The sequence below is a fragment of the Plenodomus lingam genome (assembly GCF_022343315.1).
Source record: "Plenodomus lingam strain CAN1 chromosome Unknown contig_23, whole genome shotgun sequence".
NCBI classification, from domain to species: Eukaryota; Fungi; Ascomycota; class Dothideomycetes; order Pleosporales; family Leptosphaeriaceae; genus Plenodomus; species Plenodomus lingam.
The window spans coordinates 1,238,067-1,262,959 of record NW_027093940.1 but is presented as its reverse complement, the minus strand read 5'-3'; the positions used below and the strand labels follow the sequence as shown (position 1 = coordinate 1,262,959).

The 24,893-nt window shown below is 52.6% G+C and overlaps 9 protein-coding genes across 9 annotated transcripts; 4 read left to right on the top strand and 5 right to left on the bottom strand.

The window, feature by feature from the left end:
• Positions 1–35: 35 nt before the first annotated feature.
• IAQ61_006158 (uncharacterized protein) lies at positions 36–1,606 on the top strand (the record flags this gene model as incomplete). The annotated part of the gene is made up of 3 exons (XM_003835762.2): positions 36–179; positions 228–1,011; positions 1,059–1,606. 3 exons carry the CDS (start codon positions 36–38, stop codon positions 1,604–1,606), a joined length of 1,476 nt encoding a protein of 491 aa, XP_003835810.2.
• Positions 1,607–1,917: 311 nt separating this feature from the next.
• CYP10 (Peptidyl-prolyl cis-trans isomerase cyp10) lies at positions 1,918–2,639 on the bottom strand (the record flags this gene model as incomplete). Its single annotated transcript, XM_003835763.1, has 2 exons — positions 1,918–2,403; positions 2,628–2,639. 2 exons carry the CDS (start codon positions 2,637–2,639, stop codon positions 1,918–1,920), a joined length of 498 nt encoding a protein of 165 aa, XP_003835811.1.
• An 82-nt stretch (positions 2,640–2,721) lies between these two features.
• Positions 2,722–5,700, top strand: IAQ61_006156 (uncharacterized protein). Its single transcript, XM_066097077.1, has 3 exons — positions 2,722–3,600; positions 3,732–4,616; positions 4,667–5,700. The coding sequence occupies exons 1-3, from the start codon at positions 3,523–3,525 to the stop codon at positions 4,907–4,909; spliced, it is 1,206 nt and encodes a 401-aa protein (XP_065953069.1). The 5' UTR covers positions 2,722–3,522; the 3' UTR covers positions 4,910–5,700.
• Positions 5,701–5,798: 98 nt separating this feature from the next.
• Positions 5,799–7,385, bottom strand: IAQ61_006155 (uncharacterized protein; the record flags this gene model as incomplete). The annotated part of the gene is made up of 3 exons (XM_003835765.2): positions 5,799–6,743; positions 6,811–7,025; positions 7,119–7,385. Coding segments are annotated over 3 exons (1,404 nt in total), but the record flags the coding sequence as incomplete, so codon positions are not given.
• Positions 7,386–7,721: 336 nt separating this feature from the next.
• Positions 7,722–10,002, top strand: NAR1 (Cytosolic Fe-S cluster assembly factor nar1; the record flags this gene model as incomplete). The annotated part of the gene is made up of 2 exons (XM_003835766.2): positions 7,722–8,153; positions 8,209–10,002. The coding sequence occupies exons 1-2, from the start codon at positions 8,049–8,051 to the stop codon at positions 10,000–10,002; spliced, it is 1,899 nt and encodes a 632-aa protein (XP_003835814.1). The 5' UTR covers positions 7,722–8,048.
• A 1,945-nt stretch (positions 10,003–11,947) lies between these two features.
• Positions 11,948–14,358, bottom strand: IAQ61_006153 (uncharacterized protein; the record flags this gene model as incomplete). The annotated part of the gene is made up of 3 exons (XM_003835767.1): positions 11,948–13,345; positions 13,397–14,146; positions 14,206–14,358. 3 exons carry the CDS (start codon positions 14,356–14,358, stop codon positions 11,948–11,950), a joined length of 2,301 nt encoding a protein of 766 aa, XP_003835815.1.
• A 49-nt stretch (positions 14,359–14,407) lies between these two features.
• IAQ61_006152 (uncharacterized protein) lies at positions 14,408–15,526 on the bottom strand (the record flags this gene model as incomplete). The annotated part of the gene is made up of 4 exons (XM_066097076.1): positions 14,408–14,429; positions 14,487–14,547; positions 15,129–15,365; positions 15,460–15,526. The coding sequence occupies 4 exons, from the start codon at positions 15,524–15,526 to the stop codon at positions 14,408–14,410; spliced, it is 387 nt and encodes a 128-aa protein (XP_065953068.1).
• Positions 15,527–17,662: 2,136 nt separating this feature from the next.
• Positions 17,663–18,365, bottom strand: IAQ61_006151 (uncharacterized protein; the record flags this gene model as incomplete). Its single annotated transcript, XM_003835769.2, has 2 exons — positions 17,663–17,883; positions 18,077–18,365. Coding segments are annotated over 2 exons (510 nt in total), but the record flags the coding sequence as incomplete, so codon positions are not given.
• A 1,732-nt stretch (positions 18,366–20,097) lies between these two features.
• Positions 20,098–21,318, top strand: IAQ61_006150 (uncharacterized protein; the record flags this gene model as incomplete). The annotated part of the gene is made up of 3 exons (XM_066097075.1): positions 20,098–20,452; positions 20,504–20,622; positions 21,117–21,318. Exons 1-3 carry the CDS (start codon positions 20,126–20,128, stop codon positions 21,316–21,318), a joined length of 648 nt encoding a protein of 215 aa, XP_065953067.1. The 5' UTR covers positions 20,098–20,125.
• Positions 21,319–24,893: the final 3,575 nt, after the last annotated feature.

The window sequence follows — 24,893 nt, the reverse complement described above, 5'->3', positions numbered from 1 at the left end:
CAATTTCGAATATTACCAGAACACGACACAACATCATGGCACAACATCAAAGCCTTGCGAAGGACCTCTTCGAGGACATGGGTCGCAAGGTCGCCGAGGCGAGCGCGCAGGAAGATGGCGTAGATGGCACCAAAGTTGTCGATGAGATTGAGAGTCTCTGCATGAATTGCCATGAAGATGTAAGTATAGTGTTAATAAGATTTGTTATATCTGCTAATCGTTCACAGGGCCTCACAAAGCTCCTTCTAACAAAAATTCCGTTCTTTCGCGAGATTGTCCTCATGTCTTTCGAATGCCCGCACTGCCACTTCAGAAATTCTGAGATCCAGTCTGCCGGCGAGATCCAACAGCGTGGCGTCAAGTTCTCCCTGAAGGTGGAGACAGCCGACGATTTGAACCGACAGATCATCAAGAGTGACACAGCGATATTCCGGGTGGAAGACATCGACCTCGAGATTCCACCAGGCCGAGGACAGCTGACCAACGTCGAGGGTATCCTGTCCATGGTCGCACAAGACTTGGAGCAAAAACAGGATGAGAGAAAACAGGTCGTTCCAGAGGTGTATGAGAAGATCCAAGGCGTTATTGAGACGATCAAGCAGATGGCAAGCGGGCAAAGGCTACCCTTCAAGCTCACCATCGACGACCCGGCCGGTAACTCCTCGATAGAACCACCAACTGTTCTCCATGCAGGAAAGTATGCGCGACACGAGTACCCACGGACAGCGGCACAGAATGAAGCCCTTGGTTTAGCCGATACTAGTGGCGAAGCTCCAGCTACGGAAATACGTCCAGAATATCATGCAACGCAAATGTATCCCGAGATGCCTTCAGCAACTGCGCCTATGGTAAACAACGTGGATGCGGACGATATTGTAGAGAACCAGGTGTACTCGTTTCCTGCCAGCTGCCCAGGATGTACCAAATCTTGTACCACCAACATGAAGATGGTCAATATTCCTCACTTCAAACAAGTCGTCCTGATGAGTACTGTTTGCGACCACTGTGGATGTAAGTCGTGGTTGTTCATGAACTGTTCACGAGCTAACGCAATGCAGATCGAAGTAACGAGGTGAAGACTGGGGGCGAGGTCCCTGAGAAGGGCCGTCGTATCACAGTTGCCGTTGATAACAAGGAGGACCTTTCGCGTGATATCCTCAAAGCCGAATCATGTGCGCTATCATGTCCGGAGTTGAATCTTAGCGTTGAGCCTGGGACATTGGGCGGCCGGTTTACTACAATCGAAGGTCTTTTGACACAAGTCCGCGATGATCTGAAGTCCTCGATCTTTGATAGTACTGATGGTGGAGACTCGATGGATACGACCTCGAAGAGCAAGTGGACTGGGTTCTTCTCTCAGCTTGACGCGGCCATCAATGGCGAAGTCAAGTTCACCATCGTCTTAACAGACCCCCTCGCGAGCAGCTACATCCAGAGTTTCACTGCACCGGAGCCTGACCCACAAATCAAGATGGAAGACTACGCACGTACTGCGCAAGAAGAGGAGGATCTTGGCTTGACTGACATGAAGACTGAGGGTTATGAGGAGGAACATGCCGCGACAAATGGTGCTGCGACCAATGGCGCAACAGCAGAGAGCGCATAAGCTGAGCTTTCGTCTTCGTTTGACATGATCTTTGATTCTTTCTTGCATTGGGCCGGCGCCTCTTTAGATACCAAGGCTTGGACGATCAGCCATTACCTAGCATTCTCAATTGAGGCATGCAATTGCTTCAGTCTTCTCCTGTGTCGAGGATCACATGATCTAGTGGCCCAATATGATGTTGATAATGCTACCTCTCAGTATGGGCCATGGTGTCGCATTACTTTCTCTCGCTCTTTCCACGACACATCCTGTGCCTGTTTTACTACGTGAGCGATGGACTCGTCGTGCAACCTCCCTATCCCTGTGTAGATCTACCCCGCCAATGGGTTGGCATGGATGGTAACCTTTGTAATCTCGATTCTTTCTTGGGGTCTCGACTTCTTGTCTACTGGCAATGTCTCCAAGTCATCCAGCACTTCCCAGCCCTCCAGCACTTTGCCAAACACCGTGTTCTTCCCGTCCAGATGTGGCGCCGCGGCAAAAGTGATGAAGAATTGACTTCCATTTGTAGATGGGCCTTTATTTGCCATGCTCACAATGCCTCGTGCGTTGTGCCTGAGTGCAGGCCTGATTTCGTCTTCGAAGAGCTGATTGGGCGTGTCGTAGATCGAAGTCGACGTCTTGGACTTGGGGTCAGAAGCAGGACTGCCGCCTTGTATCATGAAGTTGGGTATCATGCGGTGGAAAGGACTGCCATTGTAGAAGCCGGAGGCACAGAGGGCGAGGAAGTTTTCTGCCGTTTTGGGCACGGTTTCGCAGAAGATCTCGAGTTTGATGTCGCCGCGCGAGGTATGTAACTAGAGTGAAACAATCAGCCCAAGCCGTTGAGCCGTTTATTGTGGTGTATGTGGATCGAGAAAAGGTCAACGTTGCAAGGTCAGACATGAGGCTTGTGAGGACCCCAATGGACCTGGGCGCATAACAATGGTTGGATTGAACGGGACCACAAACGGCCCATGGGGTAAAGACAGCGCATGAGTGGTAGGCAGACTGGAGGACCAAAAAAAGCTCTGGTACTTACCGTGACAGACATGATGTCAGTACAGGTTGAGGCGCATGTCGGAGAGACGAAGCGTGGCTTACGCTGGGGGAATGTAGGAGTAGGCAGTAGTTTCTAATAGTTCCTAGGGTTAGCAATGCAGCTAGCATCCATCTTCGTGATAGCTTGGGACCCCCACAACTAGGAGCTTCCTCACCCACACCGGAAAGGTTGCACCTCCTCCAATCTTTGGCCGTCATCTTGCCTCTACGCCTGCGCCGTCTGTCGGCATTGCGTTGTTCTCTGGTGCTGCAATCGCGCTGGCTTCGCTGTCCACGCCAGCGCTAGTGACTTACGACCGTCCATTGTTCGTCCACAGTCCGCGTCATTGTAAGTGTGGCCGAGTACATAGCACATAGATGCACTGTACTGCATGTACTGTATTATCATCATCATCAGCAGCAGCGTCCATCACCTTACCCTACCTACGGCGCCACCAGTCAGACAAGCTCCCGTCTTCCCCAGCCTTACCGGCGCATCTGACCTGCCCTACACACGCCGTTCGAGCACTCGCTTCATATATACACACACGAGAGTACAGTGCGCGTAGCCCTCGCCCTCGCCCTCGCCCTCGCCCTCAGTCGATTGCTGTTTCTGTTCTGCTGTTGTTGCTGTGCCGCTGCTGTACTACCGGCCCACTGCCTCCCCGCCTATTCAGGCATCTCACCTCACCTGCGTCCCCAACCCCACACCAGACACACGGTCGGAGGAAGGCTTTCCCAGCACCCAAGGCCCGCAGAGCTGCCGGCGCACCGCGCTCGAGGGCATACCGCACTCTTGAAAGACACTCCCAACTTGGCGCATTCACTGCCACGCCCCATGCAGCGCCTGCTGCCAGCCCAGGCCTGCGCCGACGACTTCGTCATCGTGAGATACCATGTCGGCCTTTGTGCGCGTCTCCGGACCTCCCAACAGTAATTTCCTGGTAGGCTACCCAGGCATATCAGCAACATTGGTACGTGATATGGCTATGCTCTCGCGCAGCCTGTCTGCTTTGCGCTCCCTGCAGTCTGCTTTGTACTTGTCGTGATGCTGCGCAACTCTCCCCAATCCCATACTTGGCATGTGCTGACTGACATCTTCCAGCCTCGCATAGAAGGCAAGGTCGAGATCCGCCCTCTCGTGGGTGTCTCCGCGCCTGTCAATGTCTCCCTCGTTACCATCGCACTCCATCGTCGTGAAACCATACACCCCTCCGCCGACTCGGTTACGAAGAAGCATCTGGCAGCACCGCGCAAGGAGATCACCGATATTGTTGGCAAGGAGATGCTGCTGTACCGCTGTGCGGCTGGTAGAGATCACGAAAGCATACTGTGCATGGACCTGCCCTTTGTTATTTTCATTCCATACGGTCGAGGCGGCGAAGAGGTGGCTAGAAGAGTACCTCCTGCCAGTCTGCAACTACCGAGTCGCACGGCTGAGACTTTCTATGAGCTAGTCGTGACCTTGCAGCAAGGACCACAGGAACAGAGAAAATACGCGTTCCCCGTTCCAATCCAACGATACGACACCCTCTCCACGTTTGGCATGTACAATCGCCCCGAGAGCGCAGAACGAGTGACAGACCACCTGGTCACACTGGGCATCAGTTTACCGCGCTGGAGCTATGGCCCTCTAGACCCTGTCTCTGTATATATCAAACTCAGCCCGAACCAAGACTGGCTGAGTAAAGCGAAGAAAGTCACGATAAAACAAATCACAGTCGGTATAGATGAGGAAATCATCTTCAATCATGAAGGCGACGAGCCGACACGCAAAGTCAAGACACTAGCCAAAACAACACAGGCTGTAGGTGTCAAGATGCCAGAGGCAGGCTACTTCACTAATCTTGGGTTGGTCTTCCCAGCAAAAGACCTGAGAGACAGCGACGGCGTGATCCCAAGAGGCAAGAAAGAATTTCCCATGTATGCGGTGACTGGCTTCACGACAACAGGGACATTGTACAAGATTGAGTATTACCTCACCGTCAAAGTAGGTTGCTGTTGAGATATCCTTGCAGACTGATGCTAACAGTGATCAAGGCACAAATGTCGTCAGCACGCGATATTCTGCTCCGCCAGCCCATCGTTGTATGCCCGTTCGACCACGCAGGTTGCAAGGAAGAGATGGAAGCGATCGAGCAGGCGGCCAAGGACGCAGCGCACGTTGCGCCCGACAACCCGATGCTACCCGCTAGTACTATTATTCGAGCGAACGACCCAGATGGTTTGAGAGCTCTTGGAATTGCTATTGTTGGAGGGGTGAGGAAACCGCTGATTGAGTGAAGAGCCATATATTCAGATTTCGGAGTTTCCCCATTTCAAGAGGAGACATGTGCATGCATTGGCCCTATGCTAGCAGCAGCGGCGGCGACTACTAGAGACAAGGACGGATAATGCCACTAGGTCTCCCCACCACACATGGGAGCAGCCGGGCGAGACGGGCCCCGAGCCTGGATATACTGACATCGTGCCCTCGCTTCGATTTATGGTCACCGTTATATCCTTGCCCGACCCTTACGCCGCGCCCTGTCCGTTCAGTCACGCACACCAGCTCAGATATGCACTTGCTGCCATTTCAACAGCGACGGCGTCTGGGTTCCCTTAATCCATCTCCATTCCTGTACACTCTTGTTAAGGTCGTTAGGACGGGAAAACACTTGCATTTCCTGGCGTTATGGGGTTTAATCTTGGAGGAAAATCTTCTGGAGCCAAGTATTTCTTTTTGGCTAACGATACCTCTATCTTCATTCCCTTCTTGTTTGCCTTTCTTACATTGGTCGACGGTATCGGCTTTTGGCACTTTGGGCTAGAGCACGGTATCGGCCTGGTGCTGGTGCTGGGGGGTTAAAAGGTATATGGGGCTTGGGGCGTATGTGTGTCTGCTGTTCATTGTGTATCTTAGGAATTGTTATGTGGAGAGATCGTGTGGACAAGGGGGAACCAGGGCAATAGGGCCCTCGTTGTAGGTCATGGGTTATACAGAGGAAAGGAAAGGAGAGGAAAGTCTAGATAGCTATCATCACTTCACGCCATCAGATAATATACATGATCAAACGTTCACAGACCAACAGTATAAGCTCCTTCCAACATCACTGTTGTCCGAGCAAACAGCTTTTGATAGCTGCCATCCACCACAACCGACATCTCTCCCTCAGCTTTCTCGCCTCTCCTCATCTTATACATACACTCCCCCCGTCATCCCTCCCTCCCTTCCCCATCAACCCACTGATCCACCATCCCCTTCTCACCGACACCCTCCACCAACCCCTCCATATTTATCCTAACACTATACCTCAGATACTTGGTCTCATACGCGCGCGCATACCCACCCCCAAGACCCCCGATATCGCTTTCCCCTTTTCGCGGATGATGATGTGCAAAAAGCGGTGGTTGGGTTGTAATACAAAGTCTCTCCTTTGCACCCTCGCCCACCCTGCTGGTCCTGGGGCGTCCAAACTGCGGATCCAAGCCCGCACACCAGCGCCCGAGTTCGGCATCGAAGATCCCGTTCCAGGCCTTGACGCCGAATTGGTGTAGTAGGCGACGTGCGCCGCGCTGGGAGACGGCGTAGGCGACTGTGCAGAGGCTGCCGCCGGTGCTGGGGTGGTAGACGCGGGTGTGAGGTGCGAAGAGGGTGGCGAGGGGGTCGGGGGTGTCTTGGAAGGGGTGGGCTTTGAGGTGTTGGGGGGCCGGGACGGTGGGGTCGGGGTGGTGGGTTAGGAGGAGGGGATTGGGGTAGCTGTTGTTGGGGTTGGAGGTGAGGGGTGGGCGAGGCATGCCGGCGCCGCAGTGGCCGAGCCAGAGGATGTCGAAGGTTAAGGGGTTGGCGTAGGGGTGGGAGGTGTAGGGGGAGGAGTGGGTGTGTGTAGAGGATAAGGGGAGGAAGGAAAGTGTTTTGGCGAGATTGGAGGTGTCGAGAATTCTGTACGCTGTTTCTTTGGTTTCGGTGTTGGCAGTGTGTTGGATTTGCTGTGCAAAGTGTGGGGTGAGGTGTGTGTGTTGGTCTGAGAGGAAGCGGGAGGCTAGGGCGAAGCGTTGGAGGGATTGTCGGATGCGTATGTCCCAGTCTACGTCGTCTTCTAGGATGAGGGCGGTGGTGAGGTTCTGCTCGACGACTCTTGTAGATGAATTAGTTTGGGTACGTGGGTTTGGGATTTCAACGACAGTGATTATAGTATACGTACCTCTGCAGAGCGTTCATATGCGTTCTCCAACTCCCACGGATACCGGGTAGAAGCTTGATGTTCTCGTCTGGTGGAGGATATGCCTTTTCATGGATACTGTCACCTGTCACGCCATTTACAAACTCGAGTTTAATGTTGGAGAGTGCTGCTGACAGCGATATGGCATCGCGGCGGTCAGTGCGGAAGGGGAGGTTGAGGACCAATATTTTCTCGAACTGCATGGCTCAATAAGCAAAGCGAATTACAGCCACAGGCTCCCGTGATCACCACAGTCAGAAAGAATTCATCTTATGCAAGGCTCAACATACTCCCAGAGTCTCGTTTCTAATGTCCTGCAGACTTTCGTCTTCCAGATACTCAAAGGAGTCTTCTGGTATGAGATTGTCCTGATGAGGGAGCTTGAACCATAGCCAGAGAGCTCCAAAGAACAAACATGTCGTTAGCAGCCTTGGTCGTGAGCTGCACCAGGATCGCCTCGTTTTTGCCGTATCAAAGGGCCTACTCTTCTGAGATGGCATGACCTTTGAGGTATCGATGGAAATGCGCCGCATGGGGGGCAGTAGTACACCTACAACACTGTAGAGAAAAAAAGGACGAAAACAAAAGACATGAGGAGAGAAATCGACATTACAGGATATTTGACTTGTTGTCGTCCCAAATAGAGCAAATCATATACCACATTGTCTATTTCCTGGTCACCACCCAGACAGTCATTCGCATAATAGCCACTCATGCGCAAGCAGGCTAAAGTCATCAACCGCTGCAGAACATGATCCCCAAAGTATTTTCCCCATATTCCGGGGGGCAGCTATATCACGGCAGCTAATGTGATCGCCGTTCAAGCGATTGAAGGTGCACGGGAAGCACGTGAGATGTAGGTCGAAGTGGGCGGCGATATGTCCAGGAGTGAAGTGGATCGTGTGGCAAAAAGGGAAGAAGCCGCGGGACGTTTGGAAATGGAAGCTTATCGATAGGTCGGCGCGTCTTACATGACGGTGAAATAGTCTAAGGGCCTTTCTCCGCGCATCGGCATGACATACTCTGCGCCTGCTTTGAATTGCGAATATAACCTACCTCTTAGTTAATTCTTCTTCTCCTTGTACACATTTTGTTTGTGGCTGTCCTATCTTTGCTGAATTTCGCAATTCCGCCGTTCGATTAGAGTTTGCGACGTCTAGCACGCACTCGGGCTCGCCACGCTTCTCCAGCGATAAACCCCCCCACATGCACGCCTCGCCATGAGTGCCATACTCTCCGCAGACGACCTCAACGACTTCATCTCACCAGGCGTCGCGTGCATAAAGCCGATAGAGACATTGCCTGTGCAGGCAGAAGACAGCTCGGTACATTGTCTGAAGAAAAAACGAATAATGTCGGGCGCATGCTGACAGAGGCCAGAATCCGTACGAAGTCACGACTGAAGAAAAAGCCGCCGCCGCACAACCGCCGCCGCCCGCCTCAATATCGCTGACCGACTGTCTCGCCTGCTCAGGATGTGTCACCAGCGCAGAAGCAGTGCTAGTGTCACTGCAATCACACAGCGAAGTCCTCACCACGCTCGACACGTACCGCTCATTGCGAGCACCATGGATGACGCATAATGGGACAAATGGGACAAATGGAACACATGGCATGACCAATGGACATGGTGTTGAAGAGAAGCTGTTTGTAGCAAGTGTTTCGCCACAGGCACGCGCCAGTCTAGCCGCCGTCTTCAACATTACTGAAGCAGAGGCTGGCAATCTGATCACACAGCTGCTCAGCGGCCCCTCGGGACTAAGAAGTGGCGGTCACCAAAGAAGTGACTTTACCTGGGTCATCGACACAAACTCAGTACGTGAGGCATGCTTGGTGGCAGCAGCAGACGAGGTCGCCCATGCGCTGTCGCCAGAGGCGTTGAATGCGCCTACACGACCCGGATCCGAAGGCGCAATAGACACCACACCCAAACAGCCAATCCTCACGTCGGCATGTCCTGGATGGATATGCTACGCCGAAAAGACACATCCATACCTCCTCCCGCACCTCTCGCGCCTCAAATCCCCTCAAGCACTCACCGGTACGTTGCTCAAGTCGGTGCTGAGCCAGCGCTACAACGTTGCGCCTTCGCAAATATGGCATCTAGCCATCATGCCCTGTTTTGACAAGAAGCTCGAAGCCAGCCGTAGCGAACTCACCTCAGCTTCTTGGCTCCCCGGCTACGAAGCATCGCAAGACAAAGTCCGCGACGTCGACTGCGTAATCACGGCTCGCGAAGTCCTCCACCTCGCCGCCGCCCGTGGCATCAACCTCGCCTCCCTGCCCAAAACCCCTCTTGCTCCCGCCGACCGAACGCCCTTCCCCGACCCAAAACTTGACACATTTCTCTTCCCGCCCTCGCACAGGAAGAACCAGCCGGCTGCCGCAGGTTCCTCGGGCGGCTATCTCTACCACATCCTACAGACGTACCAAGCACGCCACCCAGGCTCCACACTCACCATCTCGCGAGGCCGCAACGCCGACGTGGTCGAATACGCCGTGATGCAGGGCCCGCAAATCCTGATCCGCGCCGCCCGCTTCTACGGCTTCCGCAACATTCAAAACCTCGTGCGCAAGCTCAAACCCGCAAGGGCCAGCCGACTACCCGGCGCAAGGACGGGCGTCGTTCGCAGGCCCCCAGGCGCGGCGGCGGCGGCTTCTGCGCGCGAGGACGTCGGCCAGTATGCCTACGTCGAGGTCATGGCGTGTCCGGGGGGCTGCACCAACGGCGGCGGTCAAATCAAGGTCGGCGAGGTGGACGAGATTCGCGCCTTTGAGCGCGTTCAAGATGCGAGTGGCCGTGAGCCTACGCCTGCGCCGCGCCCGGGGCCCAAGGAACAAAAGGAATGGCTTGCCAAGGTTGACGAAGCGTATTTCTCTGCCGAAGAGTCGGTGGCTGATGGTGATGTTGATGCTGATGATGATGCCGGTATCAAAACTGCTACTGCTGCGGCTACTTCCCCCACCAACAACAAAGATGACGACATCGTCGGCGGCGTCTCCAGAACCCGCATCAAGACTATCCTGCACCATTGGTCCGACATCACGGGTGTGCCTTTGCAACAGCTGCTCTACACGTCTTTTATCAAGGTCGAGAGCGATGTCGGCAAGAAGAAGCAGAGCGATATGGAGCGTGTGGCTGGGTTGGCGGTGGCGGTGGGTGGGGGGTGGTGAGGGGGGTTAGTAGGGGGGTAGTGATGGAGAGAATGATTGGGAGGATGATGGAGAGGTAGGGAAAGGGGGTTGTGATGCAGACACAGAGTAAATATCATGGATAGGAGATTTCCGAGTCTGGGAAAAGCGAGCAGTGTGTAGAAGATGAAATATATACATATGAAAGCCAAACCCACCCACACACATGTCAATGTGAAAAAGAATCGTGGCTTTGACGCGACAAGGTGGAACTAGAAGCCGTATCAACAGGCCTCTCGTTGTTAGGCAAAGGATACGAGTGCATATACTCTAACCACTAGGTCAGGAGAACATGTCAAGCATCAACAGCACAAAACACGCCATACAACACATGCACAATCACGCGCAGGCACGGGCTCAAAGATGCAGCATGGAATAGGATAGGATAGGATGGGACAGGATAGGATAAGATGCAACTGCTACGGATAGGGGGGATATCTAAGACCGGGGAAAAAATCTGGACAAAGGAAAAATACACGACACGCGCACGCACGCACGCATGATGACTAGATATTCAACGTGCGCGGAGGATGTAGATGTAGATGCAATGAGACGGAGACAGAAAGAGAGACAGACAAAAAAGAAAAAAACCAAGCCAAACGAGTGTGTACAAGCGAGGTCCAAGACCTTCGCCAAAAACAAGAGAGAACAAAAAAAGAAAAAAAAAAGAGGCAAGTTGCGACTACGAGTACACAAAAAGCAAAAACCAGGCGGAGAGAGAAGATGCTACAATGCCGCGAACTACTGCTCGACCCGCAGCCTAGTAGTGAAAAGTATACACGACAACAAGAACCTCAAATAGGGCCTCAAAAAAGAAAAGGGTAGAGAGAGAAAAGCCAGAAAGTAAAACCCCGGTTTCCTTCCCCATCCTGTCCAGATTTTCCCGTTGGATCCAAAAGCAAGCAGAGGAAAAGGGCCAAGGGCCCCGAGGAGTTTTCTCCCTCTCTCATCCCATCCAGGTATCCAATTATCCAAAGAGGAGAAGAAGAAGAAACAAAGAGCAAAGAGGATCAACCCAGTCAAGTACTCTCGCATGTAAAAAGTAAACGTATGTGGAACAGGATGACCATGTTGATGTAGATATAATGGTGACAATGATGGAGGTGCTAGACTATGATAGGAGGGAAGAGAGTCGCCAAATGCTCAAATTGTGGGGTATCCGCCGACAACAAAACGAAGCAAAAGCTCCAAAAAAGCAATGTGTATAGGCAAGGTAGGTGTAGAGAGGAGGAACATGCGGTCTAGATAAGCGATATAACCAAAGAAAATTTGAGTATGGGGAGGGGGAGGGAAAGGGAATCCCCAATTCCAAGGAAAAACAAAAAAATTATTCACAGTTTGTTCCCTCCCCCCCCTCTTCCTCCCTGAACCCCGCTTGTAAAGTATTTGACAATATGCCCCTCCACGGATATATAGAAAGTTCGATGATTGTGTAAAGAGTTTCCCCTTGCCACCGCTGCAGACATGGAAGAAAGATGCCTCGCCAAGATGATGAATGAGTTTGGTAAGGGAAAAGGAAAACTATTTCTGGTGGTGTACAGAGCGATTGTTGTAACTGGTGATGAAAGGTGGTACAACAAGGGTTGAATGTGGAGTCGAATGCGAGATAGATGGATAAACGATGGTGAGTGTGCGCTTTGGGACGCAGAGAAGATGTCCGTGTGACGCCTTTGAACACCAGTAATGGTCCCAGAAAGATGGCGCAGCTTTTTGAGGGCTTTTTTGTTGCGCGATCTCAGTAGTTTTGTGGTTTCGTGCACCGTTCCTGACGGGAAGCCGAAGGCTCAGTGTCGTGCGGTCGTGAGCGAAGCGACAATGAACGGAGGACGCTGATCAGGCCCAGACCCGTATTACAATTATATGGTGGAAGATGATGGGAGAGAATGCAAGGTAAATAGCTGTACGGTCTTGGCCGCACTGGTGATGATCACCCGACCTGCTTTTGAGCGGCCATGAGGCTTGCGGCAACGCTCGTAGCCCAGTCGGAATCGCTGTAGGGCGGGGTGGGCCACTTGGAAACGCTTTCTTCGGCCTTGTTGTGTGGTTTGGCAATGTGCATGGGCTTGCTGGGCGTCATGTAGTCGAGACTATCGCGATTGGCTGAAGGAGAAGGTGTGAGGTAGGATGCGGCGGGGCCCAGATCCGTTTGGGATCGCTGAACTGGCTTCTGCGAGTCGAGCTTGTTGGCAGCCTTTTGTGCAGATGCAAGAACCTCGCTGAGGAGCTCCTCCTCTTCATTGGGAGTCTCATATCGGTTGGATGGGTTCGACTTGTTCTGAACCGCACGTCGTGTTCGACTGGAGATGGGCCCAACGGCACCATTCTCCGCATTGCGAGGCTCAGGGCCGTGGGGCACCGAATGGTGACGCTTCAGCATGGGATTTGTCGCAGCACGAGCGTTCTTGGCCGAGTTGGCTTCGACGCTGTCCCTAACGTGCTGCAGGGCCTTGTCCAACTCTGAAAAGTCCGAAGTAGTCGATGTAGCGCCAGATTGGTCCATGACCAATGACTGTCGAGCACTGGTTGCTGCCCACGGAGCACAACCAGCATTGGCTTCAATGTCATCCGAATTCGGTGACATAGGAGTTTGGTAGCGTCCTGATAGGCGTCGAGCACGCTTACGCAGATGCGAGAAGAAGCCCTCCTTTTGACCATTGGGTGGAGACGTGAGCCCAGATTGACCGTTCAATGCCCGTTCTGCCTCTTGTCGGTGTGCCTCAGCATAGTGATTTCCGTGCGACGCGACAGACAATTGACGACCAATCTTCTTGGCTGCCTTTTCTTCGCTGTCTGTTTGACGCACACTTGCTTGTGCAGTCACCTCAGCAGACAGAGGGGATATCGGTCGAATAGATGGCAAAATGGGGATGGGTGCGCCGTTGGAAGGCACCCCGTTCGTCCACGTAGCTCGCTTAGCAGCAGCAGGTCGCTGCTTACCCGACCCACTAACATCCGCATTATTGGCATGCGCTGGCGATGGGGCAGGTGACAGTGGCTGCGTTGATGTGTGCTGGGGAACCGCAGGGGCGCTCTCTCGGGCAACGAGCGATCGGCGTAGCCACGAAGAAGTCTTGGAACTCAGGCTGGGTGACGCATCTGGCGAATCCTTGACCGAGAGGCCAGAAGGCTTGTGGCCTAGCATTCTCGAGTGCGATGATTTCAAGCGTAGTGGGTCAAATGCATCTGTGAAGAATTCGTGCGCAAGCGCCTGAGCTGATGTTGGTCTCGCTCGTGGATCCCACAAGAGACACCACGTAACGAACTGGGACAAGCTGGCCGGCCATTGAGGGGAAGGCAGAATGGTGTCTATCGAGTGCGGCGCCATCTGTGACAAGTTAGTTGCAGAATCCCGGAGCCAACGACATCGATAGCGTACCTTGGGGAAAGAGAAGCCCAGCTTCTGCGCCAACCTCACGCCTTCCTTCCACTCACCGCCACCAACGCGTTGTCCGTGCTTGTTCACCCAGCCTCCAGGGCTACCCATAATCTCACACACTCTCCACACCTGATCCACCTCGTTGCCACCTGGGAAAAGTGGCTTCAGAGTCGCAATCTCGACGGCCATGGCACCCACCGCCCAGATGTCGACCGGGGCAGAATAATGACCGGCACGGAGGAGCACTTCGGGAGCGCGATACCACCGCGTGGACACGTAGGTCGTGTATGGAAGCTTCGAGTGGGTTTCCCGTGCCAATCCAAAGTCGGCAATCTTGATCGTGTACACGGGTGGGGTGGATGGAGGAGTCATCATGGCCGAGTATCTGCGGAAAGGATGGGAGGTGTCATTGTGGGCTGAAGTAGAAACAAGAATGTTCTCTGGCTTGATGTCGCGGTGGAAGAACTCGCGGTCATGAATGTGTTCGAGTCCGGAGAGGATCTGGAAGAGAATGCTCTTGACGCTCGAGGCGTCCAAAGGCTTGTGGTCACGCGCCTTCATGAGCTGGTACAAGTTTCCGTCCATGTACTCCATGGCAATGTGGAGCCTCCGGCTGTACGGGTCCAGGAAGATGTCGAGCGCCGGTACCAGGTGAGGGTGTGCTGGTAGTGAGCGTAGGAAAATGACTTCTCTGAGTTCCAGACAACTTGAGAACGAGTCAAAAGTCTTCTTCATCGTCTTGATCGCGACCTAGGACGCGTCAGTCTGATCTGTCTTGCATCATGATGGCATCGGGACATGCTACCTACCAAAGTACCGCGACGAGCCACGTGCGAGCCAGCCGTTCGAACGCGTGCAAGTGCTACGCTTCCGAAGCTGCCGTCACCAATCTCCTTCATCACCTCGTACCTCTCCTCCAGGGAGGCCCAGCCATGTGGCTGTACTTGTGAGTCTGAGTGCATTGTGATGTGATTGAGAGATGCCTATCGACCAAACGTCGAATGGTTTTGTTCACTCTCTCCAAGTGATGAGACTTGTGTCACGTTAGAGACTGCGAGCGTCTAGAGAGTCAAGATGGACAAACACACACCTTCTAGGGAAGCCCGATTCGTGATGATGTTGGTTGAGGCGCGGTGTTCCGTTCAGTTCATCTCATTCGAGGGTTCGAGGTCCAGTGTGGGATGGGAAAGGAAGGGTAGGCGAGGAGGTCGAGTCTATCCGACGTAGAGGGGTACTTCCAAAGGCTATCGAAGGGTTCGAAGTGCGATAGAAGCTGGAGTAAGGGTCCAGGTAGATGCAGGTGCGGAAATGTCGAAGAAATGAGAGACGACGGTTGGAAAGGGCGTGTGGAGCAAGCCCCAGGACCACGGTAGGCGGGTAGTATTCCGTAGCTTAGCTTGTTCTAGTGAGCATGAAAGAGGGATGAGTCTATGACCATAGCTCGAGTGGCTTAATGATCGGGCTGGGAGATTTGACCGTGCCTGTGCGCCCGGGGGAAGGAGGGATGTGGACTTGATTAGGGCAGCAGACGAGAGATGGGGAGGGGGGGGGGTGAGAGTTGGCCAGGTCCAGTGGATCCCGTTGGGGGGGGTGAAAAGTGTCAAGGCGGTCTAACGGGGAGCCAGGTGTGATGGCCAGGGCAGGAGCAGCAAGGCGAGCGAAAAAAAAACAGGCCGATGGCCGAGAGGAGTGTGGTGATTGCTGGAAGGTTGTGAAGCACTGAGCACCGTACCAAGTTGCAGACAGGATAGGATAGGTGCGAGGATGGGCCTTTGCGCGAGTCGCGAGGCTAGGCCAGGGAGATTAGAGTGGAAGGGGCGCCCGGAGAGCGTTGCGAGGCGTAACAAATGAAGATGGCAGGGCACCCAAAGAGGAAAGGTTGGCACGACGGCCAGTAGCTGATCTGTCGCGTTGCTACAGTGAAGGCGGTCGCTGCTGCGTGCGTTGGCAGATGCGCGGCAAGAAAAAGCTATGTAGGTAGGTAAGTGGCAGTGGGATGTGGGTTTCTGATGATGCGACAGGGTGGGTGGAGGTGGGTTAACGGGCAGAGGCGTGCAGTTTACCTAAGGCGGGCGATTTGGCGTCTTGTTGGAGAGAGATGGGAGGAGCGGTCAGGACAGCAGCGAGCATGGCGGCGCGCAAAGAGATGAGATTGGGGGGAAGGGGGGGGGGTGTGTGTGCTCAGAGGAGGGGAGACAGAGAGGGGGGTGAGGAGTGACAGAGAGACTGTGACAAGACAAAGTGGTGAACAGGCGCGAAATGAGCAGGAGCTACCTAAGGGGACAGGACCAAGACTGGGCTTTGGCGATTGACTGACTTGATGGGGGGGGGGGGGGGAAGAGAAAGGCAGAGGCAGAGGCAGAGGCATAGGCAGACGAGGGGGGGATGGATGGGTGGATGGAGGAGGGGGGAGGGGGCTGACTCCTCCCCCAGGGCTGTCAAGGACGGCGGGAGGAAAGGCGCGAGCCTTGGGTGAACCGTGAGCCTGCTTTCTGAGCCTCTGAAGGCGTCTGAGGAGGTTAGAGTGGGTCCCCAAAAGTTGGCAGAGGCGCGGTCCGGCTAGCGAGAAAAAGGTGCCGGCGCCGGCCATTGGCTGGACGCCGGTTTTTATCCCCTATTTATTGTTTTCCCTCGTCCCAATCAGGCCGGTCGCGCGTGCCATTTCTGGCGGGGGGCGAGCAAGAGAGCTCATGCAGTAGCTGCCCAGTTGCACAAGCTGCACCACCCACCCTACTACTGTACATGTACCCTCCTTCCCTACATAACCTCTCTAGTCACCCCTAGCCATCAACCCTACTGTACGTACATAACCACCCCCGACACACTTGCTTGTTCCGATTGATTGTCTTTCTATCAATCTCCCTTCGGACACGAGACGACGCGAGGGAAGATGCATCATGTACTATATAGGTAGGTAAGTAGAGAGTGTGTGTATGTACGCACGTAGGTGGTGGTACATGGGCACTATACCATCGTAGGTATGGTACGTACATTGGGAACAGTGGGCACAGTGGGCACATGTGCGTTGGAGTACATACACACACCTACTGTACATACCACACACATCCTCTAGGTGGAATCGATAACGCCAACCTTGTGTGATAGTCTCGCCGATGACAACTCTGTCAACATCCTTTCCTAATTAACTACCCCTCCTCTGTCGTCTCCTCCTCATCCTTCTTTTTCATCGCTTCCTCATCTCCTTCTCATCACCGTCCACCCTGTCAGCACAGGCTACCTGCATACCCACTGGGGGAACATACGTGTTGAGTAGAGACCCCGCGGCAGTTCTCTCTCTCTCTCTCTCTGTGTGTGGGTATGGGTGTGGGCGTCTGTGTGTCTGTGTGCCAGCCTGCGCCACCGGTGCTTACCATGTAAACAAGATATACCTAGCACATACACACAAGGAGCTGGATGGTACGGTACGGTACGGTACAGTACGCCCGGTCTTTCAACTCTGTTGCAGGTCCCAAGATGGCCGTCCCCTGGCCCCGGCCCAGCAAGCCAGCTTGCAAGCACAAAACTCAGGAACGTCACGGCCGTCGCGTGCAAGCATCAGCCCTCGACCCTCCTGCACGCCCACGTTCTCTCCCTTGTGCTGCTTGAAGCATCGCTCCGGACCGGTAGCGGTACGCGGTACCTGGGCTATCCACCTCATGCACACACCAGACTAGCCGCTTTCTGCCCTCGGCCCCCGCTAGCCCTGTCTCCCATTGGTACCCTAGCGTCGCCGACGCCCGTCCGCATGGTAGCCTTTGTCTAGTCCAGTGTTCCGCACTGCCGCGCTGACGGCCACCTCCTCCGTCAAAAGCTTCCTCTCCTCGAATCAGCCATCAGCCGGCCTTGGGCAATCCCTCCCGAAGAAACTTACAATGTACAGCATGTACGTCCCCCGGTCTCCATCATCTCTTCACCAGCTAGCTGTTATGAATGTTATCAAAAATAAACAGCACAGCGACCAGGACAGCCATGTCCACACCTCCCGCTGGCTGCATCTCACCTCGTCATATATTGTGTACCAGTATACACACAACACCCACACACACACACACACACACACACACATTGCTATTCTCTCACACTGCTCAGTGTGCTTGCTGCAGTGCACGTCATTTGTTGGACAACCAGATCCCGCCCTCGCGCGCAACCAGACGCAGGGCGCCGTCGGGGAGTCGGGGGCCCAACGCGTGTGTGCCATGCTTTGGTAGTCGTGATCGACGAAACCACGGCTGCCCAAGGTCCAACTTTTTCATTCGGCCAACTGCTTCACGGCAAACTTGCTCTTGTCTCCATCCAGCCATAACCTTGCAGCATGATCAAAAACTCTGCCTCTGGCGAATGGGCCATCGTTCGACCGTCATCTGAAATGTTGGCAGCACGCCATCGCATGGCTCTTGCCGTGCCTCTACTCTGTCGGCTGTTGCTAACCAGGAGAGAAACATGACAATCATCGATACGGTAGTAGGTATCTGTGCCAGCCACCCCGCCTGTAATGATCGAATTATGCTTTCATTCTATACCAGCTGAGCCCGTCCGTCCCTCGTGTCGTGGGCGACTTTGTTGACCCTACGCGTACCGCCATCGTATTCCGAGCAAAGGCCACCCCCCCTCTCGTTTCCAGAACTTCTACCGTGTTTTGACCTGGTCAGATCATCAAAGCACAGTAGATTGCCGGCCCACCTTCAGGGCCCATCATCTCGTTTGGTGCTGGCCTCTCCTCTGCGCATGGACATTTCTTCATGGCTTCTATCGTTCTCGAGTCGATCACTGGGCTGATTTGATACCCAACACCGCAGGCGATCTGCCGGCCCTGACTAGCAAGGGAAAAAATGGTCGAGCACCATTCGACCTTTTTACTCAAACCAGCAGTTGTCATGGTTGTCGTGAGTCGCGACGAAATACCGCGCCAATGCCATGACACATTGTCCTTTTGCAATTCCCCAATTGACGATTCCCAATGGTCACCCCCCTTCTCTCTTGTACAACCAGAACATGCAATTCCCGTGCATGATCGCCTTCAGCCAGTCGCTAGCCAGGTTCCTCCTCCTTGAGCCGTGAACACAACATCTAATAGTCTCGTCATCGCCGGCGTTGCAACGAACCCGCACGGTGCTGCAAGTCATCTTCCGCTCCAGAAACGGTGCTCACCCACCGCGACAAGCATCTACGCTGACCTTTTTGTCCCCCATCCTCTCCCGAACTTGCACCTTCCCTCCCCTCCCCATTTCCCGCTCGGCTCGGGAAACATGTGAAAGCCGGGCGAAGTTGTGTAAAGTAATTGTACATGCTGTATGCTGTCAATTCCTCGTTCTCGGAAATTCCCTACAATGGTAACGTGAGCGATGCATGTGTGTATTGCGTGTGTGCAGGATAATGTGAATTTCCCTCTCTCTCTCTCTCTCTCTCCTCACGCATCATCATTAGAAAAAAAACAATGAAGCCCACCCAAAACCGTCGCCTCCCCAAATTCCAACCCCCCAAAAAAAAGACACAAATACACCACACCCGTTCCTATCCCACAAACGGCATACAGTACATAGCTAACCCTCATGCTCCTGCGCTCCCACCAGCCGGCACGTTTTAGCATCGAACCCGCAAAAAAAGACGGCCGCGCAGCTTGGACGTTTTCAATCTCGTTTTCTTTTTGCGTGAACAGCCCACGGCGTGGTGTGGGCTACCTTGGCCCACCTTACCTGTATGCGAACACTTGGTCTCCTCAGCCAATGTCTTGCAGCTGAGCGAGCGCGTTGCACATGCACGAGCGCGTGAACGGGGTGGTGCAAGGTAGGGTAGGGTAGCGTAGGTAACGTGTCGGATGCGTATATAGTAGAATACCGTACAGTACATGACACAGTTACATACGTATGTTGGTTGCACATACCCAGCCCAGCCCAGCTCCTGCCCTGCCCAGCCCAGCCCAGCTCCTGCCCTGCCCAGCCCAGCTCCTGCCCTGTCCTGCCCAGCTTCCTCGCCGTTTCAGGGGTGCGGGATCGCTGACGCAGAGATGGTGTCACTGCGCCAATGGCTCGAGCATGCGTGCAGCTGTTTGCCACCTCCTGGCTGGTACCGCCGTACTGTACTCTACCTGTGGCGGGACAGTGAGGCGCGAGATGGGAAAAGCAAAATACTGTACTGTACATGATGTTGTGAGGGAGGAGGAGACTGGTGGCTTGGGGTCTGGGTCTTGCTTGTCTTGTGTCTTGATTGAGTATTGGGAGAGGGTGCGGTGTGGTATTATGGTGGTTTGCGAGACGAGGGACTCTGCGCAGCGTGGGTAACGCGCAGGAGGAGCTTGAGCGTGGTGATGCGAACACCACATTACACCACAGTACACTACACTACACTACATTACACCTTGCATCTCGCATCTCGCACCGCCTCGCCTCGCATCTCGCATTCCTCTCCAAAGAAAAAAGGGGGAGGTGGAGGTGTGATCCAACCAACACATCTAGATCACCTCACCCACCATAGTAGGTACCTACCTCATCTCCTCACCAAGCAGCGCGGGGGGGGGGGCTAACTATAGCTCTCACATCCGAGACAGAGCAAAGATGGAAGAGGGCTGTGAAACATGAAACACCACCCCTGCTCCCACGCGCAAAAATAAATCTTCAGAGTGCGCGATCGGGGCCAATTGATGTCGTGGGTGTGATGTGGTTTTCACGTGGTGAGTACGGTATGAGACGTTGACGCTTCTCCAGAACGTGGTGGGTGTGGGATGCAGCTAATATGCCGAGTGTGACATGTTCGGCCTCTATATGGTTCACTCGGTTCGATTTTGTGAGGCTTTTTTTCAAAAACAAGAACAACCGTGTCTTGTCTGCTTTGGTCGCTTGTCTGCTGCCGTTGAGCATCAGCGCTCGTAAGTCTCCGCAGCATGGCCTTCTGGGCTTTGATTGTCCATCTTCAAACGCGCTGCGCCACATACGTACACAAACAAACAAACACATACACGACGTGTTGACAGCTCGCGACCGACAGGGCTTTGCATTTCTACAAGCTCAAGTATATTACCTATATCTAAGAGAGACGTCTGCTTACCTTCCTAACGACCTAGTTCGGCGGCACTCGACTACCATACCAACCGCGCTTATATCATCCCACTAGCTACCTGAGGTACAGTACGTACATATATCCCTCAAAGACTACAACTATAACTACTATAGTACTACTGCGGACTGGCTTGCAAACTCTGCTTGCCTGCAGTCTGTCAGATCATACCCTATGTTGTTTGGGGAACGATTATCTTATCATGTCAAAGGACAAGTAGTTATTGCTATATTGCTTCTTAGGCCTTACTTGGCATATGTGCATTAGTTTCTTCCTAGATCAGACGTGCAGATGAACCACTGTCTACAAGTGCCTTAGATCTCAGGCAGCTTACTTGGGTACTCAAAGGTCGAGTTGTAAAAAAGAAAGAGATCACTGACAAAAAGATTGACGATATAATAACTGTATCCTGACCAGTACTCATACTTATACTCTTATTATACGCACATCACTCCGTCTTTTCTTTACTTAGTACTTTGATATTCTACCAGCAATCGAACATCTGTCACGCTAATCAACCAAACATGAGGCTTTCCATCCCCGCCATTATTCTTCTACCGGTAATCGCAAACGCTGTATGTTTCTCTGTGAGTCATATCTAACACAATACCACCTCCCCTGTTCGTTCTCTACATTCCAATTCTACCGGCATGTACACTAATAATCCCAGCAGTCGCCATATACCCCAGCTGTACGATCTTGTCACTGCGATTCCAAGTCTGACGATCCGGGATGACGCAGCTAAGATGAGCAGAGTCTTCAGACAACTATGCTACACTAATAAAATCACTCTTGGTATACCGGTAGCAGGCGAAAATTCATTCTCGCTTTGGGAATCCAGCGCGGATGTCTGCTCATACGTAAAGGTCTAAACCCACCGCCAATAAAAGCTGCGCAGGACACAGGGAGTGCATGCTGTAGTGCCATGCATATATTTGGAAAACACGGAGGTGTCTGCGCTGAACATCTAGGTATTGTATGGCGATTAGCTTGACAGCATAGTACAGCGATCTGATTTCCTACTCGCGTAGTCAAAACCGAGCTATGCTACATCTTAGATCTTTTCACCCTGGCTGCCGAGCGCACGGGTTCTAGCCTCTACCTAGGTGTGCTTTCTAACAGCTCGCCTTCTGCGGAGTACCTACTATGCTAGCACAGACCCCACGTCTTCCCTCTCTCTACATGTAACCAACCAACAGTCATCGGCCAAACTTCTTCGTACGAATCACTAAACAGGCATATCAAGTCTCGTCCTATTCATCCATCTATCAACCCAAGCAAAATACAATAAACAACAATCCCTACTCCCATACGTATCAAACCCCCGCCCCGTTGTTCGGCCAACAACGCGGACAAATACTCTCTCCTCACCCCACACTCGCACACACACACACACACACACACACTTTCTCTCTCCCCAGATCTTCACCATAAGGTGGGATTGCATCGCGTACATGTTTCACCGTGCATTGCATATCTCACCGCTCACGACACCACGCCTACGCCATCGCACACAGCAAGCACGCATGAGCCCATGCCATGCACCATAGCGACCGGTACGGTACCGGTACAATAGCTCGAGCAATTGCAGGTCTCTTCAAGCTTACCTACCCCTCACCGTCAAACGCAGAATACACGTCACACTCGTTGTCCTCTCCATGGCAACGTTCTGCGTAGATCAACTATCACGGTGCTGTCAATTCTGTCCGATACCAAATCGCTGATGTATACGGTACGTGCGTGAGCGGTGGGCGGCATGTATACACCCGTGCAGCTACTAGGTATACCGGTACATTACCTACATGGTATGTACCGTACCGTACGTAGAACGAATAAACACACCATGACAATAACACACCAAAATAAAACACGCCTTCCATCTCTCCATGAATGCAATCGCTCCATCGCTCCACCTCCCCCCCCCCCAACCAAACGGAACGGAGCGGATCGGATCGGAACCGTGCAGGGGGGTTGCTATTGATTTGCATATTGGAGAGGTGGGGAACTAATATCTCGCGAGTAATTGTGTTTTGCTGGGTGGTTGGGATGGGTAGATGAGTACTGTACCTGTGCGATTATTGTTTGTATTGATTTGATTTCAATTTTTCCTTTTGACAATGGTCATTGGGGTTTGCCTGCATCATCGATTCTGGATCTAGGGGTTCGTCTGCATCTTTGATTCCCATCCGACGGTTTGTTTGCTCGGGGATGTGAGATTTTGTGGTTTTAGCAATGTTGGGTGTTGTTTGCTTGTTCCAATGCATGAGTGATGAAAGACTAACGTATTGTATTTCCATTGCATTGTACCTACCCACTCTTCCGTATTTCTGTCGTACGAGAAATACCGCCATGTACGCAACGTCAACGCCATTTTGCCCACGAATTTCCGTATTTTGAAAACTCCAATCGCCCACAGAGATTAACCAAGCAATCGTCTACATAGGTATCCCTACAGCTCATCCACACCCATTTTCTCGGCCGAATAAAACACTGCAAAGCCAAGCCTGTGTGGAGTCCAGTATCGCAGAGAGCAGAGGGCAACAAGACAGAACGTACACCACCGATCACCAGATCACCAACAAGCAATCGACAATCATCTACACGAGGGATATACCCACAGTCATCCACAAGTAGTAGATCAGCCGAGTGACGCACAGAAAAAACGGGTTGGAACCTGGCGGGGATGTACCTGCAGCAACCAACAGTAACGCGCCAACATGCAGCAAAGTTGTGAACAGAGCAGGAAAAAAACAGCAGAAGCCTATCCTGACCGCCTTTTCATGCATACATGCATGCATTGTATGCGAGCACGCACGCTTATTAACCGAGCTTAGGCTTAGTTCTCAGTGCAGCCGATTTGATGTAGCAAGGTGCTCCGCTTGTTGAGAACGAGGTCTTTGCAATTGCAATCAGATTGATCGCGTACATCTTCCGTGAGCAGATGGAATCTTGCGGTCAAAAGAGCGGTCACGGGGAGTGGGTCTAGGGTTTGCAAGGCTTCTTTGTACAGCTGGCAGGATTCACAAAACTACTTTGAAGAAATTCACTTGAGCACGAAAACATAAAAAGTTGTTCATCAATTAGATTGAATTGAGCTACATATATGGCCATCCTTCCCAATTCGATCAAGCACTGGTGACTGGTTAGCAATCCCGTCTGACGAGCGATGAATGACAGAGATGCAAAGTCAAGTCGTATATCAGTTCTCCAAGGTGTTTTTTCTTCAGGTGTTGATAGATACAGAAATTAAAACATAGATAATTAAATCATCATAGGACGAGGGAAAGAGAGTGACGGAAGAGTCGCTGACTTACACATGAGATGAGGGATCGCAATTTTGACAGGATCACATCTGCATATCAAAGGTGTTAGCATGTGCTTGGAAGCCACAATTACATCCGTGCATATGAGAATGTACGAGTCCAACAAGAATCAGTCTGGATGATATTAGCGACGCTCAAATCCAACAATGAATAATTACACATACCTCATTAAATCAGATTGTTTAAGTGATCAGTACGACGGACGCTCGTTACAACGCCGCCGCTCACACAGTGTGAATATCAATGTTCATCATTTGAATGATGGACCGTCAGGAACAAGCAAGAATTGCCATACCTGCTGCACTGTCAGTCAGGATCCGGTTGGCCATATAGTAACAGAAGTATTGTGTATGGGCAATCAGTGATGCTGTTGTCAACAAGTACATCCTCTTCCAAACACCCACAGGTTTGTACGCCTGCTTTTGATGGATGTCGGTCAAGGAGTACGGTCTGTCCGCCCGACGCATCGAGGTTATCATCAAGAAGGAAGTGTTATCTCAGGGACGGGGGGCTCCGTGAAGTGTGTATGTACCTGAAGACGTAATGTTAGCCATTGGTCTTTGATGATCCATGTAAAAAGCGGGAGATGCGAAGCAGGGTCAGACAAGGCTGAAACTAAAAGCAAGGGTGTCGACATTATGTATTCAGGTCGAGGAATGCCTTTCCGTGTCGTTTTATCATCACTCTGCGTGGTGGGATGGAAGAATGGGGGCAGCCGTACCTTTTAGAAAAGAACCAGTGCGCGAAACCGTCGTGGAGAGCAAGCAATCCTGCGATACCGTTAGATACGTGCGCAAAGGAAGCGATGAAGCTAGATAGATGAAGAAGATGCATCATTGTAATTCTAGAGTTGTGTAGTCCTTCATGACGCTATAGGAGTTGGATTGTTCGTGTAAAGTTATAATCATCTGCGGTGACTGTCGAAGGACGGAGATTGGCTTACCAGAGATTGTATGGATAAGCGCGCACACGCTGCGTTAGTAATGAGTCAAATGAAGAGATTCGCGACGCGCATGAATTGATGCGGTGGTGATTGGCATTGCATGGTGGTTGGAGAGGAAGTGGTTTTGAAGCTCTAGAAAATTTAGTCTAGGATCCGCCGGCGATACTTTTTGCCGTAGCGC

Bases quoted from the DNA above. Each gene is read 5' to 3' on its own strand.
- IAQ61_006156 (XM_066097077.1), top strand. From the start codon at position 3,523: ATGTCGGCCTTTGTGCGCGTCTCCGGACCTCCCAACAGTAATTTCCTG. The intron at 3,601-3,731 runs GTACGTGATATG...GACATCTTCCAG, and splicing joins CAGGCATATCAGCAACATTG to CCTCGCATAGAAGGCAAGGT. The intron at 4,617-4,666 runs GTAGGTTGCTGT...ACAGTGATCAAG, and splicing joins AGTATTACCTCACCGTCAAA to GCACAAATGTCGTCAGCACG.